The sequence below is a fragment of the Bufo gargarizans genome, chromosome 4 (assembly GCF_014858855.1).
Source record: "Bufo gargarizans isolate SCDJY-AF-19 chromosome 4, ASM1485885v1, whole genome shotgun sequence".
NCBI lineage: Eukaryota > Metazoa > Chordata > Amphibia > Anura > Bufonidae > Bufo > Bufo gargarizans.
Genome location: NC_058083.1, coordinates 351,063,698 through 351,081,558, shown reverse-complemented (window position 1 = coordinate 351,081,558; position 17,861 = coordinate 351,063,698). Strand labels below are relative to the sequence as shown.

General features: G+C 44.5%; 1 protein-coding gene across 1 annotated transcript in view; it reads left to right on the top strand.

Moving 5' to 3' along the window:
* The window catches only part of NUP133 (nucleoporin 133), a 279,976-nt gene that overhangs the window by 132,168 nt on the left and 129,947 nt on the right, over positions 1–17,861 (top strand). The window contains exon 13 of the mRNA XM_044292116.1: positions 17,496–17,659. Within this exon, the coding sequence (XP_044148051.1) occupies positions 17,496–17,659 (164 nt within the window). The remainder of the gene's footprint in view (positions 1–17,495; positions 17,660–17,861) is intronic.

The following is a 17,861-nucleotide window of genomic DNA, read 5'->3' as shown; positions in this document are numbered from 1 at the left end:
TAGATGTAAAATGACACCCCAAAACACATTGCCCAACTTCTCCTGAGTACGGCGATACCAGATGTGTGACACTTTTTTGCAGCCTAGATGCGCAAAGGTGCCCAAATTCCTTTTAGGAGGGCATTTTTAGACATTTGGATCCCAGACTTCTTCTCATGCTTTAGGGCCCCTAAAACGCCAGGGCAGTATAAATACCCCACATGTGACCCCACTTTGGAAAGAAGACACCCCAAGGTATCCAATGAGGGGCCTGGCAAGTTCATAGAATTTTTTTTTTTTTTGCATAAGTTAGCGGAAATTTTTTATTTATTTTTTTCCTCACAAAGTCTCACTTTCCGCTAACTTAGGACAAAAATTTAAATCTTTCATGGACTCAATATGCCCCTCAGCAAATACCTTGGGGTGTCTTCTTTACAAAATGGGGTCAGTTGTGGGGTGTTTGTACTGCCCTGGCATTTGAGGGTCTCCGCAATCATTACATGTATGGCCAGCATTAGGAGTTTCTGCTATTCTCCTTATATTGAGCATACAGGTAATGAGATTTTTTTTTCCGTTTAGCCTCTGGGCTGAAAGAAAAAAAATGAACGGCACAGATTTCTTCATTCGCATCGATCAATGTGGATGAAAAAATCTCTGCCAAAAAAAATAAATGGAGGGGAAAGGCGTCTGCCAGGACATAGAAGCTCCGCCCTACATCCATACCCACTTAGCTCGTATGCCCTGCAAACCAGATTTCTCCATTCACATCAATCGATGTGGATGAATAAATCATACATATATATATATATATATATATATATATATATATATATACACACACACACACACAAAGTGTTTGCCAAAGCATAGGAACGCCGCCTCCTCCTCAGCTCGTATGCCTCGGCAAACGTATCTGTCACTGCAGAGGAGAAAATCCCGTCTTGCAGCGCCGCATACACCGACTTGCGTGTAATCTGACAGCAGCGCAATGCTTCTGTCAGAATGCACATCGGTGCTGCAGCTAGTCAATCGGTTGGTCCACCTGGAAGGTAAGAAAAAAAAAAAAAGAAAAAACCAGGCCGCAACGCAATAATTTTATTAACTTTGCAACAGAACATATAAACTTTAACTTTTTTAACTGAACATTAACGTGTTTGCTTACTGGTGTGTTTTTTTTGTTGTTTTTTTACCTTTATAGAACAAACCTCTCCTTCCCCATGTGTCAATGTGCAAATCGCCCAAAGATGTGGCGAAGTGCGTTATGCACTTTGTCCCATGTGAAAGGAGACGTTTGCAGCAGCAGTGAGTGAATGGGCCCCAATAGCCCTGTGTGCCTGTCCTGGTGAGATGATCCCTATGCTAATAGTGTACCTGTGAGTGGTACTTCCGGAAACACTCTCCAAAGCATAGGGCAGGGTGGTCCGGACAGTCAGGACAGAAATAGCGGGTGTCACGCCTTATTCCACTCCTGCTACAGACACGACATCTTTTTCGGGGTGACTGTTGGGTTGAGGTACCAGGAACGACATTGGGGAAATGTCGCTCGTGTAGACGGCTAACTACACTGGTGGTTGGGGCCACGGAACCTCCTGGATACAGGAGGTTCTCGATGATCTCTTCCTGAAATTTGTGGAAGGATCCAGTTCTCCCAGCCTTACTGTAGAGAACAAAACTATTGTACAGAGCCAATTGAATTAAATATACAGACACCTTCTTATACCAGCGTCTGGTGCGTCGGGAAACTAAATACGGAGACAACATCTGGTCATTGAAGTCCACCCCTCCCATGTGGAGGTTATAGTCGTGGACTGAGAGGGGCTTTTCAATGACACGGGTTGCTCGCTCAATTTGTATTGTCGTGTCTGCGTGAATGGAGGAGAGCATGTAAACGTCACGCTTGTCTCTCCATTTCACCGCGAGCAGTTCTTCGTTACACAGTGCGGCCCTCTGCCCCCTTGCAAGACGGGTGGAAACGAGCCGTTGGGGGAAGCCCGCGCGACTAGTTCGCGCGGTACCACAGGCGCCAATCCGTTCTAGAAACAAATGCCTAAAGAGGGCCACACTTGTGTAAAAATTGTCCACATAAAGATGGTACCCTTTGCCGAATAAGGGTGACACCAAGTCCAAAACTGTCTTCCCACTGCTCCCCAGGTAGTCAGGGCAACCGACCGGCTCCAGGGTCTGATCTTTTCCCTCATAGACACGAAATTTGTGGGTATAGCCTGTGGCCCTTTCACAGAGCTTATACAATTTGACCCCATACCGGGCGCGCTTGCTTGGGATGTATTGTTTGAAGCCAAGGCGCCCGGTAAAATGTATCAGGGACTCGTCTATGCAGATGTTTTGCTCTGGGGTATAAATATCTGCAAATTTCTGGTTGAAATGGTCTATGAGGGGCCGAATTTTGTGGAGCCGGTCAAAAGCAGGGTGGCCCCTGGGACGGGAGGCGGTGTTGTCACTAAAGTGCAGGAACCGCAGGATGGCCTCAAAACGTGCCCTGGACATGGCAGCAGAGAACATGGGCATGTGATGAATCGGGTTCGTGGACCAATATGACCGCAATTCATGCTTTTTTGTCAGGCCCATGTTGAGGAGGAGGCCCAGAAAAGTTTTAAGTTCGGAAACTTGGACTGGTTTCCACCGGAAAGGCTGGGCATAAAAGCTTCCCGGGTTAGCGGTGATAAATTGTGTGGCATACCTGTTTGTTTCGGCCACAACTATGTCTAAAAGCTCCACAGTCAAGAACAGCTCAAAAAATCCCAGGGCCGAACCGATCTGAGCCGTCTCAACCCGAACTCCAGACTGGGCAGTGAAAGGGAAAACTACAGGTGCGGCTGAAGTTGGGGACTGCCAATCAGGGTTTGCCAGCACCTCTGGGATTCTAGGGGCTCTACGGGCACGTCTTTGCGGTGGCTGCGACGGGGTCACTACTGCACGTGCCACCGTACCAGCTTCAACTGCCCTTCTGGTGCTCGCTACTTCACCAGGTTGTACGGCAGTGCTGGTACTAGGTCCAGGGAGGGCTGGCCTGCTGGTGTATGCCTCACCATGTAATCCGACAGCACCAGCCCCACTCTGCTGCTCTTGAAGCGGATCCTGTGCAACCTGCGGTCTAGCGACACGGGGCCAGGTACGCCTGGTGGTATCAGGGACCTCAGCCTCCTCGTCCGAACTTTGGGTCAGAGAGCCACTGCTTTCTACAGGTTCGTATTCTGACCCGCTGGATTCATCAGATGAGGGTTCCCACTCCTCATCCGACTGGGTCAGAAGCCTGTAGGCCTCTTCAGAAGAATACCCCCTGTTAGACATGTGGGCAACTAAATTTAGGGGTATTCCCTGAGACTACCCAAGAAAAAAAAAAAGCAAGCCTGTCTTACAAAGGGGAGGCTAGCGAAGTACCGGAGGCCGCTGCGGTTGATAAAAAAATATCATTTTGTCACTGCGGTGGGGCGGGTGTGGGCGAACGCACGTGTGGGCGACCGATCAGGCCTGATCGGGCAAACACTGCGTTTTGGGTGGAGGGCGAACTAAAGTGACACTAGTACTATTATAGATCTGACCGTGATCAGTTTTGATCACTTCCAGATACTATAAAAGTACAAATGCTGATTAGCGATACGCTAATCAGCGAATAACGGACTGCGGTGCGGTGGGCTGGGCGCTAACTGATCGCTACCTAAAACCTAACTGTCAATAACAGTGAAAAAAAAAAAATTAACAGTTTGCACTGATCACTTTTTTCTTTTCACTTGTGATTGACAGGGGTGATCAAAGGGTTAATTGGGGTTCAGGGGGGTGATCAGGGGCTGTGTGTAGTGTTTGGTGTACTCACTGTGAAGCCTGCTCCTCTGCTGGATCCATCCGACGAAAAGAACCAGCAGAGGAGCAGGCAGCCATATATCAGATCATATTTACTAATATGATCTGCTATCTGGCACTTTGATTGGCTTTTTAAAAAATCAGCAACCTGCCAGCCACGATCATTGGCTGGCAGGTTGCTGACGAAATACTTCTCGACGAAATGCCGGCGCGAACTGCGCACGCGCGGGCGCATACTCGCGTCATCTCGCGAGATGACGCGTATATGCGTGACTGTGCGCAGCGCTGCCTCCTCCGGACCGCACATCTGCGTTAGGCGGTACGGAGGTGGTTAAAACTGAAACAAAGTAGATGAATGTTATAAAAACAGTGCCAAAACAGCATTTTTTTTTTGTTTGTTTTTTTACCTTGCCTCACAAAAAACGTAATATAGAGCAATTAAAAATCATATGTACCCCAAAATAGTACCAATAAAACTGGTCACCTTATTTCCTAGTTTCCAAAATGGGGTCACTTTTTGGGAGTTTCTACTGTAAGGATGCATCAGGGGCGCTTCAATTGGGACATGGCATCTAAAAACCAGTTCAGCAAAATCTGCCTTCCAAAAACAATACAACGCTCCTTTTCTTCTGCACCCTGCCGTGTGCCCTTATATCAGTGTACGACCACATGTGGGGTGTTTCTGTAAACTGCAGAATCAGGGTAATAAATATTGAGTTTTGTTTGGCTGTTAACCCTCGATGTGTTAAAGGAAAAAAATGAATTGAAATAGAAAATCTGCCAAAAAAGTTAAATTTAGAAATGTCATCTCCATTCTCCTTTAATTCTTGTGGAACACCTAAAGGGTTAACAAAGTTTGTAAAATCAGTTTTGAGTAACTTGAGGGGTGTAGTTTATACAATGGGGTCATTTTTGGGGGGTATCCACTATGTAAGCCCTACAAAGTGACTTCAGACCTGAACTGGTACTTAAAAAGTGGGTTTGGGAGAAATTGCTTCTAAAATTCGAAGTCCTCTTTCACACGGGCGTTCCTGATTTACTCCGGATACGTGCGTGTGCATTGCGGGAAAACCGCGCACGTAGGCACGCAATTGCAGTCAGTTTTGACTGCAATTGCGTTCCGATGTTCGGTTTTTTTCCACGCGAGTGCAATGCATTTTGCACGCGCGTGAGAAAAAACTGAATGTGGTACCCAGACCCGAACCCGGACTTATTCACTGAAGTTCGGGTTTGGGTTAGGTATTCTATTTGTTTTATTATTTTCCCTTCTAACATGGTTATAAAGGAAAATAATAGCATTCTTAATACAGAATGCTTACTAAAATGTTGCTTTGAGGGGTTAAAAAAAAATATTAACTCGCCCCATCCACTTGTTCACGCAGCCGGCATAGTCTTTCTTTCAAATTTATTTTTATTGAAAGTGAAAAACGGATAATACAGCATCAGGTTGAACATTCTGTTTTGCATGAACATCCATGAATAACCGTCGACACAGACGGTATACATATATGAGGTATACATAGCACTTCCCACACAGTGCATTAAGTTATTGCATCTGACAGTAACTGTGCAGTACATATCAATATAAGATTGCACGTAGTTCGCAGGCGTAAAGAACATGCAGGGATATGTAATGACAAAAAGAAGGGGAAGGTAGGAGAGAGAGGGGGACACGCAGGAAAAAAGTGGAGGGGGGGGAAGGGAGGTAATGGGGGAAATAAGAGGATGAGGGTTGTGACTGATTCCACTGATAGAGTTCATCAATAGTACACAAGAGAACTAAAGACTCCAATTTACATGAGAAAGCTGCAGCAACCAAAAACTGAGAATATCGGCAAAATGAATTGAAGAGCATGGAATTAAGCTGGAAGGGCTTGAATCCTATATTTTTTCCAGGGAGTCCAGAACTTCAGAAACCCCTGGTGTTTCCGTAATTCCCAACTCACGAGTTCCTCTAATCTGTAGATTTGGTCTACTTTATCAATCCACATTTCCAATGTCGGGAGGTTAATATCTATCCATTTAAGAGGGATAAGCAGTCTAGCCGCTTGGATTAGTTGTATCACGAGATCCTTTTTGCTCGGGCACCATGAATCATTGGGGAGCCATAGCAAAACGGATTCAGGGGACAACAGCAATCGTTTGCCTATGATACCCTCAGTTTCTGTAGCCACTTTACGCCAGAATTCAACAATTCTAGGACAGAACCAGAAAATAGGACTCGGTGTGCCTGAATCTTCCCCACATCCTCAGCAAGAACTATTGTAAATAAATGTTGCGGGGTTTTATACTAATGTGTTAGGACCTTGTAGGAATGTTCCTGAATTCTAACGCATCGCGAGAACCCATGTGAACATGAATGCACTCTTACTATATCTTTCTGTTAACGTTCTACCTAACTCTTGACCAGTGGGCTATATATGCAGGTATACTTTTGCTTTGCCCAGTTAAAAGGGAATTGTAGAGGATAGAGACCAGTTTCTTAGGCAGATCTGTCTTGGCTAAGAGTTTTTCAAACCAAGTAAGTTCACCTATCAACCGTTTATTGGAATAAAGGGTCTTATAAGTTGACAGTAGGAAGAAAATTGGACGTAATCGTGCCAATGTCTGGGGGTTGAGGTACCCCATCCCTACAAACCATATCAGCATTAAAAGTGGCCCAAGTCTGGCGGTATCGTCTTTCTTTATCTTTCAGGACCTGCAAAAGGATCTTTTGTTTCAGTAGTTTTTATTGAGGATTTTCAAGACATATAAGAAAGAAAACAAAACCGGGAGTACCGGACAGGATACAGTGTGGAAAAAGTATTACAATTGCGCAGTGCAACAGCGCATTACGCCAAATAATAATAAAGAAAAGTACCATAACAATACTACACATATAGCATTAAATATACAATCAGCAAGCCTGTGAGATGGTAACCGCAAAATACGTTAGGATATCGCCACCTAGTCAGGTCAAGCCCTGAAGCCTATTAAGTCCAACGCATGTAATGAGCAGTGTGTGATTATGTAATAGTAACTAAGGAGGTGAGCAGAGTGGGGAGTTTGTCCAAGCCCGCCATTGCAACAGAAATTTGGTGAAACTACCGTTTCCCAATGATAGAGTTCTTTCATAAGCATATGTTGTGTTTATTGCAGAGATTAATTAACTCAACCCTGGCACGTCTGGAGATTTTCAGTGTCTCAATAATAACAGTTTAGCTAAAACTCTGATTATACAGAAAAGTGTTTTATATTGAGTTGGGACATTGTTAATGCCTATAAAAAGTAAAATTAGCGTAGGGGACCAGCTAATCTTATGATTAAATAGTTGGCTCATCATGACAGTGCAGGCAGACCAATAAGATTTGAGGGCCGGACATTGCCAAATGATGGGGAAAAGTGTTCCTTTGTTTCCACAGCCCCTCCAGCAAAGATTAGAAAAGCCAGGACACATAATTGCCAGTCTGTCTGGCGTGTAATACCAATGTAAAACTGTTTTAACCGCTGATTCAATGTGGGAGGTACATTTGAGATATTTGTGGATCGCCCTGAGGGCTCCAAGCCACTCTGTATCTGTGATGGATATATTTAAGGTTCTCTCCCATGTACGCATGGAATGGGAGCGTTTGAATTGGGTCGGGTGAAGTATAGAGTTATATGAAGGTTTCAGCCCTTTGGCATTGCTCAAAATATATGCCTTTGCTAGTTTATCCATTTTTAAACCTGACTGATTTAAATTCTGCAACATATGGCGAATCTGGAGGTATTTGTAAAATTCATTCGCAGGGAGGGCTAAATGTTCCCTGAGTGTTTGAAAAGATCTTAACACCCCATCTTCAAACAAGCTTTCCACAGTCCGAATTGTGTTCAGGGTCCAGAGGGATAAATCTGAGTCTGGAAGCATAGCTTGAAGCATAGATAGGGGTATAGAGAAGAGGGAATGAGGGCTATCTGAGTCAGCTAAAGTGTGATAAAGAGACCAGGCCTTTACAGATGCTAGCGTTGTCGGACTCAGGTGTTTGGGAATGGGGAATTTCCAAAACGGTAGATGTAACAGATCTGTCAGCAAAAAGGGGGCAGCCTGTGCCCTTTTCAAATTAACCCAGGGTAATTTTGTATCAGATCTTGCCCATCCCTTAAGCATTGACGCCAATGTTGCTACATAATACAATTTAAGGTCTGGAACAGCAAGGCCCCCCCAAGCGACGATTCCTCATTATAACCTCTTTAGCAACTCTGGGTTGTTTCCCTTTCCAGATGTATTTTGAAAGTAGTGCTTGTGCCCAGTTGAAAAATTACTCTGGGATTGAAATAGGCAGGGTGCGATACATATAGAGAAATTTAGGGAGGGTAAACATCTTAAAAGCCGCTATCCTCCCCATCCAAGAGGTTTCGAGTTTGTTAAAGTCTGTTAATTCCCTTTCTGTGGATATTAAAAGAGCTAAAAAGTGCATATAGTTGTGATACAAAATGGGTCATATTAGTACCTAGATATTTGATGCTTTCCTTTTGCCAATCAAAATCCCTTGTAGCTCGTAGATTTATCACCATGGGTTCTGGCATATTAATAGGCAAGGCTTGAGTTTTGGAGGAGTTAAGGTGATGGTATGAAAGATCATAGCGAGATATTTGATCCATCACCGCTTCTAGGGAAACCTCTGGGTTAGCGAGAGAAAGGAGAACATCATCCGCATAAAGGGATATGACATGGGAACGGTTCCCTATTGACACTCCGAAGATTCGCGGATCTTGCCTAATTGCTTGTGCTAAAGGTTCCATTGCTATTATGAAAATCAAGGGGGACAGGGGGCAACCTTGCCTAGTACCATTTGTTAAATTGAACGCCTCTGAAAGGGCACCATTCACAAAAAAATGTTGCTGTTGGGCTGCTATAAAGAGCTCCAATAGCCTTCACAATAGGGCCTTGGAAGCCCATCCGTGAGAGCACTGAGAAGGTAAACGACCAGCGGAGCCTATCGAAGGCTTTCTCTGCGTCCAAAGCTAGGGCCAACACGGGGATTCTGTGTGAATTAAGATGCCCAGCATTCTCCTGGTATTATAATAGGGTTGTCTAGAGGGAACGAAACCAGTTTGATCCTCGTTGATAATAGAGGGAAGAATCTTAGCTAACCGCAAAGCCAGCAGTTTTGCGTAAATTTTTGTGTCCTGGTTCAATAATGAGATAGGTCTTAAGTTTTAAGGTCTATCAGGGGTTTTACCCGGCTTAGGGAGGGTGATGATAATTGCCTGCAAGTTTTCAGTGGGGAAAGAACTAGATGTAAGGGCAGATTGGCAGAGATCCCTTAAAGGGGTTCTGCGCTTTCAATTAACTGATGATCTATCCTCTGGATAGATCATCAGCTTCTGATCGGCGGGGGTCCGACACCCGGGACCCCCGCCGATCAGCTGTTTGAGAAGGCAGCAATGCTCCAGGAGCGACGCGGCCTTCTCACTCTTTACCGCCGGGCCACCCACCCACTGACGTCACGACTTGTATCAACTACAGTGGGCGCGGCTAAGCTCCATTCAAGTGAACAGTGACGTCAGTGGGCGGGCGGCCCGGCGGTAAACAGTGAGAAGGCGCTCCTGGAGCGCCGCTGCCTTCTCAAACAGCTGATCGGCGGGGGTCCCGGGTGTCGGACCCCCGCCGATCAGAAGCTGATGATCTATCCAGAGGATAGATCATCAGTTAATTGAAAGTGCAGAACCCCTTTAAGTATGGGCCCAATTTTTTTTTTTAAATGCTTATAATAGTGACTTGCAAAACCATCTGGACCAGGGGCTTTATCACGTGGTAAAGAGTTAATCAGCACTTCTACTTCTATCGTTATTTGAGAGTTAAGAGCCTGAAGTTGGGTGCCAGTTATATTGGGCATGTCCAGGGAGTTGAGATAAGAGCTTAAAGGGATTCTGTCACCTCCCCTCAGCCAAAAAACGATTTAAAAGCAGCCATGCAGCACAGCTTACCTGGATTAAGCTGTGCTGTTTAATCTTGAAATCCGTCCAGCAGTTACTTTAAAAAACGACTTTGATCAATAAGGAAATGCGTCCTGAAGGTGCCCAGAGGGGCGTTTTTTTCTTCCTAGTGAGCCCAGTACCGCCCCTCTTTCAGTGCCCAGCCCGCCTTCCTTGTATTTTCTAACTGCCGCCCCCAGCCTGCCACAGCCTCTCCTGCCTCTCCTCCCCCTCCCTCACGCCGAACGAAGTCTCGCACAGGCGCAGTACCCACTGAGGGCTGCGCCTGTGCGATCATCAGGAGACTGAGGGCGGCAGCTTCATCTTCGTCACTGGGCATGCGCCGAGCCCAGTGACGTCCGATGCTCGCTCTTCCCTGCTGACTGAGGGAAGAGCGAGCATCGGACGTCACTGGGCTCGGCGCATGCCCAGTGACGAAGATGAAGCTGCCGCCCTCAGTCTCCTGATGATCGCACAGGCGCAGCCCTCAGTGGGTACTGCGCCTGTGCGAGACTTCGTTCGGCGTGAGGGAGGGGGAGGAGAGGCAGGAGAGGCTGTGGCAGGCTGGGGGCGGCAGTTAGAAAATACAAGGAAGGCGGGCTGGGCACTGAAAGAGGGGCGGTACTGGGCTCACTAGGAAGAAAAAAACGCCCCTCTGGGCACCTTCAGGACGCATTTCCTTATTGATCAAAGTCGTTTTTTAAAGTAACTGCTGGACGGATTTCAAGATTAAACAGCACAGCTTAATCCAGGTAAGCTGTGCTGCATGGCTGCTTTTAAATCGTTTTTTGGCTGAGGGGAGGTGACAGAATCCCTTTAAGTCTTCCAATTTAGCTGGGGTGGGAATGGATTCTTCCAGGTTGTAGAGACTTGAATAGTAAGTCTGGAAGCCATTTGCTATATCTATCGGGGAGTATACTTTGTCTAGGGTCCGAGGGTGAATAAGATGGGGAAGTCTACTCTTCATATGTCTCTTTTTAAAGCTAGAAGCTAGTAATTTACCCGCCTTGTTTCCTTGAGAGTAGTAAGATGCTTTCGACTTGCGAAACTTTTTTTCGTATGAGGCAAGCATTTGGTTCCTTAGTTCCTGCCAGACCTGTGTAAGTTCTTCAGCTAACTGCGAAGTGGGATCTGCCTTATTTTTATTTTCTATTTGTTGTAATTTGGATAATAAGGATGACCGCTTCCATTTATCTCTTACGTATCGCACCCTGTTGAATGAGCGACCCTCAAATGCATGCTTTTTGGGCGTTCCACAGAGTAACTGGGTCAGTCTGGGGTTGTGCATTAAATTTGAAGAAGTCTTTTAGATCAGACTCAATGCGAGACCCATGTTGGGGATTAGATAGTAAGAGGGTTGCTTCTCCATAGATACTGGTAGGAGAAATTCATGTTTTCAGAGAGTTTCAAAGTGACCACTGCATTATCGGACCATTTGATCAGTTCCAATGAGGAGTCGGTTGCTTTACTAAGCAACGATCTGTCTATTATAAACATATCAATACGAGAATATACATTATGGACCCCAGAGTGGAATGTATAATCTTTGGCGGATGTGGAGTGAATGCGCCAAATGTCATACAATTCCTCCTTCCAAAGGGCAGAGGCACTGAGGGTGTGCTTCTCCTCTGTGGAGAGGAGGTGTCTACATTTGGGTCTGTTGTCAGGTTAAAATCTCCGAACATCGCCAATTGTCCCTGTCGTTTTTTGTTAACCAGTTTCATTAACTTGCGAAAAAACCTGAGTTGGCCTCTATTGGGGGCATATAAGGATACTAGGGTGAAGGGAGCATTATTATTTGTGCAAACTAAGATAATAAACCTCCCTTTAGGAGCCAGATAATCATCTACGTGGGAGAATGCCACCGTATTTTTGATGGCAATCATAACGCCTCTGGATTTAGAGTGGAAATGAGATTGGAATATGTGGGGGAAATGTACATGACTTAATCTATATGCGTCTTTTTGGAGTAAATGTGTCTCCTGAGCCCCTAAAATGTCACATTGCAAGGTTTTGGCTTCCCTCCAAAGGCATGCTCTGCGCATTGGACTATTCAAACCATTCACATTTAGGCTAACGATGGAAATTCCCATAATACAGTAGAATAAACATCAATGCATAATTCTCATAGGAGAAAATATAAAAGAGAGGCAAAGCGCCTCCCAGCCAGGACGCTTGCATCTTTCGGACATAGGCAGCGTGAAATGACACAGGCATCATATATGCACCATTCAAACATAGCGTCCCAAAAGAGATGTGGGAATAAAACGGATAAAAACAAAAATGAAAATAAAACATAGAAAAATATAAACTTGAGCTCAAAAGGCTCTCTGACAATTGGGGCTAAAGTCCCGTCTGTGACCCAGGTCAAGAACAGGTCCAGGAAATAGAAAACTAGGAGATCTTCAGCACCTTAATGCGGAGAACCCGCACAGTGAACCCATGTCAACTGACCATTTCCCAGTCCTTTATGGATCGATCTTGGAGCAATTTGTCGGGCTCCCTCTGGTGGAGAAGGTGCAATGTTCCAGATACTCAGGAGCTTGTGAACCTCATCTAGGTATTTGATAATGTATAGCTCCCCCTTGTGGTGCACTAAAAGACTAAATGGAAAGCCCCAGCGGTACTGAATCTGCTCCCTTTGGAGGGCAGAAGTAATAGGGAATAAGGCTCTTCGTAGCCTCAACGTAGTGGCGGATAAATCCGCAAAACTTAGAACTTTGATAGAGAGCAGGAAGTCCTCCATTTTTTCCTGGCTTGAGCCATTAATTGCTCTTTGACTCTGGCGAGTACGTCTCTTGGCATAGAGGCATCCAGGTGTCGCGGACGAGGTACTCTATGTGCCCGATCAATTTCCAGCTCTTTATCTTGGCAGTGTGGCAAAGTCGCTTTAATAAGAGATCGCACATATTCTGGGATATCTTTCGCAGAAACTGATTCAGGGATTCCTCGCAACTTAATATTGTTGCGCCGACTCCTGTCTTCTAAGTCGGCCATTTCTATCTTTATGGCTTCCACCTCTGCTTCTAATTCGGTGTGCGCATCAATTAGGGTCCTATGAGACATCGCAAAGTCCCCAAATTTGCTCTCTAGATGGTCTGTTCTAGCCCCTAGATCAGCTATTTCAGAACGTAGGAGAGCCACCACTAGTCGCATGTCCCGCAACAAGGAACGCCTCTGGAGCAATAGCATGTCCCGCATGGTGGTATCGGTCAGGGCAGTATTATAGACTGGCATTGCTAGTAGGGCGGCCCCTCACTCCTCCCCGGATTCCCATCCCCAGCCCTGAGTACCTTTTTGTGAGGGTGTTGGAGTATGTTCCTCAGACTTTCGGGGTTTATTGGTGAACCTGTTGCTCACTTGGAGAGCCGACGGGATTCACACTCTGCTCCTGGCCGGTAGCGTAGCTGGGCGTCTCCAGTGGATCTACTGATTCTGAACCCGGAACCGGATCAGAAACACCCGCTGAGAGGGCGGTATGTTCAAACCCCTGAGAGGCCGAGGTGGGTGAAGCTGGAGGAGAGTGCTGCAGTTCATACTCTGATTCATGAGAGGGCTGCAGTTCCTCCGAACTCTCTAGTAATGAGGCGGGCGTCTCCTTGGCGCCATCTTGGTCGCTGCCTGCTTCTTTGGAGAAGTAAAACTTAGTGAGCTGAGGGTGTTTAACCGCTCTTTTTTCCGCCCAACCATGTCGGTAGCGGTACTGAGGAGGATGCCTTCCAGTTTGAGTGGGTTCACCGCTTGGTATGTCGCTTTAAGGTCGCTTTAGACAGTGCTGTCTCAGGAGCTCAAACTTCAAGCATCCGTGCGCCTCGGCAGCCAGACCCGCCCCCCTGCAAAAGGATCTTTGATGACGTAATCGTGCTCACCACTTGGTCAGCGCAGGTCTTGCTGAATGAAGATAGACCTTATGCAGCATCTGACTGCAGGATGAAAAGTATGATTAGTATCGCACTGCGGGCTACCCTGAGGTACTGCTGGCAGGTTTACATGCATTTAGCAGGTGACAGGTTCCCTTTAAAATCCCTCAGGACAAAATAAAAAAATTAAAAACATTTATAGGCTCATATATGAGCTTCAAAATTATCACAAAAAAATAAATAAAAATAAATGTTTAAATCACCCCCCTTTCTGTATAATAAAAAAATAAATACCTAAATAACAATAAATATAAACATCATGGGTATAATCGCTACCGAAAACGCCCATACTATTAAAATATTTAAAAAAGAATTCCAATACGGCGAATGGCTCAATACTGGAAAAGAAAACAATAAATTTTATCCCCATGCATTCTAAATGGCGAGAAATCCGTTCAGGGTGCATCAGGATGTCTTCAGTTCAGTCACTGACCGGCGTTTTGGTCGGAGAAAATACAGCAGAATGCTGCGGTGTTATCTCCGTCCAAAATTCCGAATTAGTTTCCGGAATGCCGGATCCGGCATTAATTTACATTGAAATGTATTAGTGCTGGATCCGGCATAAAAAATACAGCAATGCCGGTAAAAATGTGAAAATATACAGGTCCTTCTCAAAAAATTAGCATATTGTGATAAAGTTCATTATTTTCTGTAATGTACTGATAAACATTAGACTTTCAAATATTTTAGATTCATTACACACCAACTAAAGTAGTTCAAGCCTTTTATTGTTTTAATAATGATGATTTTGGCATACAGCTCATGAAAACCCAAAATTCCTATCTCAAAAAATTAGCATATCATGAAAAGGTTTTCTAAACGAGCTATTAACCTAATCATCTGAATCAACTAATTAACTCTAAACACCTGCAAAAGATTTCTGAGGCTTTTAAAAACTCCCAGCCTGGTTCATTACTCAAAACCGCAATCATGGGTAAGACTGCCGACCTGACTGCTGTCCAGAAGGCCATCATTGACACCCTCAAGCAAGAGGGTAAGACACAGAAAGAAATTTCTGAATGAATAGGCTGTTCCCAGAGTGCTGTATCAAGGCACCTCAGTGGGAAGTCTGTGGAAAGGAAAAAGTGTGGCAGAAAACGCTGCACAACGAGAAGAGGTGACCGGACCCTGAGGAAGATTGTAGAGAAGGACCGATTCCAGACCTTGGGGGACCTGCGGAAGCAGTGGACTGAGTCTGGAGTAGAAACATCCAGAGCCACCGTGTACAGGCGTGTGCAGGAAATGGGCTACAGGTGCCGCATTCCCCAGGTCAAGCCACTTTTGAACCAGAAACAGCGGCAGAAGCGCCTGACCTGGGCTACAGAGAAGCAGCACTGGACTGTTGCATGTCATTCGGAAATCAAGGTGCCAGAGTCTGGAGGAAGACTGGGGAGAGGGAAATGCCAAAATGCCTGAAGTCCAGTGTCAAGTACCCACAGTCAGTGATTGTCTGGGGTGCCATGTCAGCTGCTGGTGTTGGTCCACTGTGTTTTATCAAGGGCAGGGTCAATGCAGCTAGCTATCAGGAGATTTTGGAACACTTCATGCTTCCATCTGCTGAAAAGCTTTATGGAGATGAAGATTTAATTTTTCAGCACGACCTGGCACCTGCTTACAGTGCCAAAACCACTGGTAAATGGTTTACTGACCATGGTATTACTGTGCTCAATTGGCCTGCCAACTCTCCTGACCTGAACCCCATAGAGAATCTGTGGGATATTGGGAAGAGAAAGTTGAGACGCAAGACCCAACACTCTGGATGAGCTTAAGGCCGCTATCGAAGCATCCTGGGCCTCCATAACACCTCAGCAGTGCCACAGGCTGATTGCCTCCATGCCACGCCGCATTGAAGCAGCCATTTCTGCAAAAGGATTCCCGACCAAGTATTGAGTGCATAACTGAACATAATTATTTGAAGGTTGACTTTTTTTTGTATTAAAAACACTTTTTTCTTTTATTGGTTGGATGAAATATGCTAATTTTTTTAGATAGGAAATTTGGGTTTTCATGAGCTGTATGCCAAAATAATCAATATTAAAACAATAAAAGGCTTGAACTACTTCAGTTGTGTGTAATGAATCTAAAATATATGAAAGTCTAATGTTTATCAGTACATTACAGAAAATAATGAACTTTATCACAATATGCTAATATTTTGAGATAGGAAATTTGGGTTTTCCTGAGCTGTATGCCAAAATCATCAATATTAAAACAATAAAAGGCTTGAACTACTTCAGTTGGTGTGTAATGAATCTAAAATATATGAAAGTCTAATGTTTATCAGTACATTACAGAAAATAATGAACTTTATCACAATATGCTAATTTTTTTAGAAGGACCTGTATAACTGATCCGTTTCTCCGGATGACATCCGGAGAGACTGATCCGTTCTTGCAATGCATTTGTAAGACGGATCCGTCTACAAATGCTGTCCGTTTGCATGCAGATCACCGGCAATGGGACTGTTTGCCGGATCACTCTGCCGCAAGTGTGAAAGTTATGGTGTTGTAAAAAAAATATATTTATCAAAGTTTACATTTATTTTTACACTATTTAGACATAAAAAACCTACACATATGGGGTATCGGTGTAATCGTACTGACCCAGAGAATGATAAACGAAATGGCGTGGGAAAAAAACTTGTAAAATGGTGGAGGCTTTTTTTTTCAATTCCACCCCATTTGGATTTTTTTTTTGCCACTTCCCACTAAGTTTTATGCCATAATTAATGGTGGCATTACAGTACAACCTGTCCCGCAAAAATATAAGCCCTCATACAGCTATGTGACCGGAAATAGAAAAAAGTTATGGCCCACGGAGAATAGGGAAGAAAAATGAAAACAAAAAAACCTCCGTTATCTTTAAAGGTTAAACAAGCTTTTTACTATGAGAGTCATTCGTGGAGATCTTGCCGCAAATATTGCAAGACTATTTTCAATGTACCACATAATACCTGGAGCCTTGCGCTTCTCGTGGATCATGTTTGCTTAATTGATAATTATGTAAATTAAGTATTGCTGCTATTTGCTGCTGCTAGGGAGAAAATCTGCATGTCAGTCTTGTCCTTCCATCCTTTCTGCTTGCTTTCCCCTATTGTTTCCATTCCCCTTTTCGCTTTAGCTCCACTGATTTATGTCATATTCTCCACCATTGATGTCCTGCTTATTTCAATGCAGGTCTTCTTTTTCACAGGATACATGATCAGATTTTTTGGTTATTTAGCTTTGTTCTTAAAATGTAACTGTCATTCAAATTTTTTATTTTAAATTTTTTTGTGATGTGTAGCGGCACTGATACTGACCATTTTTACAATATATTTTAATTACTACAATCCTACATCTACAAAAATAGCTCAAAAGCAACGCTCCTCTGTCTTCTGTTTACTTAACCTCTTACGGACACGGGGCGTACAGGCCTGTGTAGTTCCGATCACGACCGAACCTCGCAAACCCCGCCCCCGTGTCGGCGATCGCAGCAAATCACAGGTCAATTCAGAACTGCGGTTTGCTGCATTTCCGGGTTATTCGGGCTCTCTGGTGACCCGATAACCCGGAATAGGACGGTGATGTGATAATACGCCACCTCTCAGGATTGCTTCTGATTGGCTGGCTGGGCATGTGGGCGGGTGGAGAGGCAAATTTAAGAGGAGCCTCTGGCTGCAGTGTAGGTTTTTTGTGCCATCCAGCAGAAATCGGCATATTGGGGATTATTTCTAATCCTAAAATGTTACCCCATTCTAAAAATATCTAATGATTCACTCTGTTTTCTCTTCCCCCTTCCTATTTTTTTTTTTATGTTCACATGTTAAATATTCAATAAAAACATGTTTTTGTTTTTCAGAAAGGATATAGTTGGGGCACAGTGCATGGTGGACAGCTTGTTCTCTGCTCTAACAGATTTGGAACCTGATAATGAATTAGACCAGGCAGTGACCCAGATAAGTATGGACTTGGTGGATGACTATCCAGCTTCTGATCCTAGATGGGCTGAATCTGTACCGGATGGTAAGAAAAACAGAATAAATATAAATAGTATATTGCTATTGTCAAGATTTTACCCAGCAAAATACTAAAGGGAAATTAAACTTAAAAAGATATATACACCTAAACATACGTGGAATCATCCCATATTTATAGAGGGTAATGCTAAGCTTATGAATTATCCCCTATCCACAGAGTGAAATATGCTGGCTTTTCCACAGCAAAA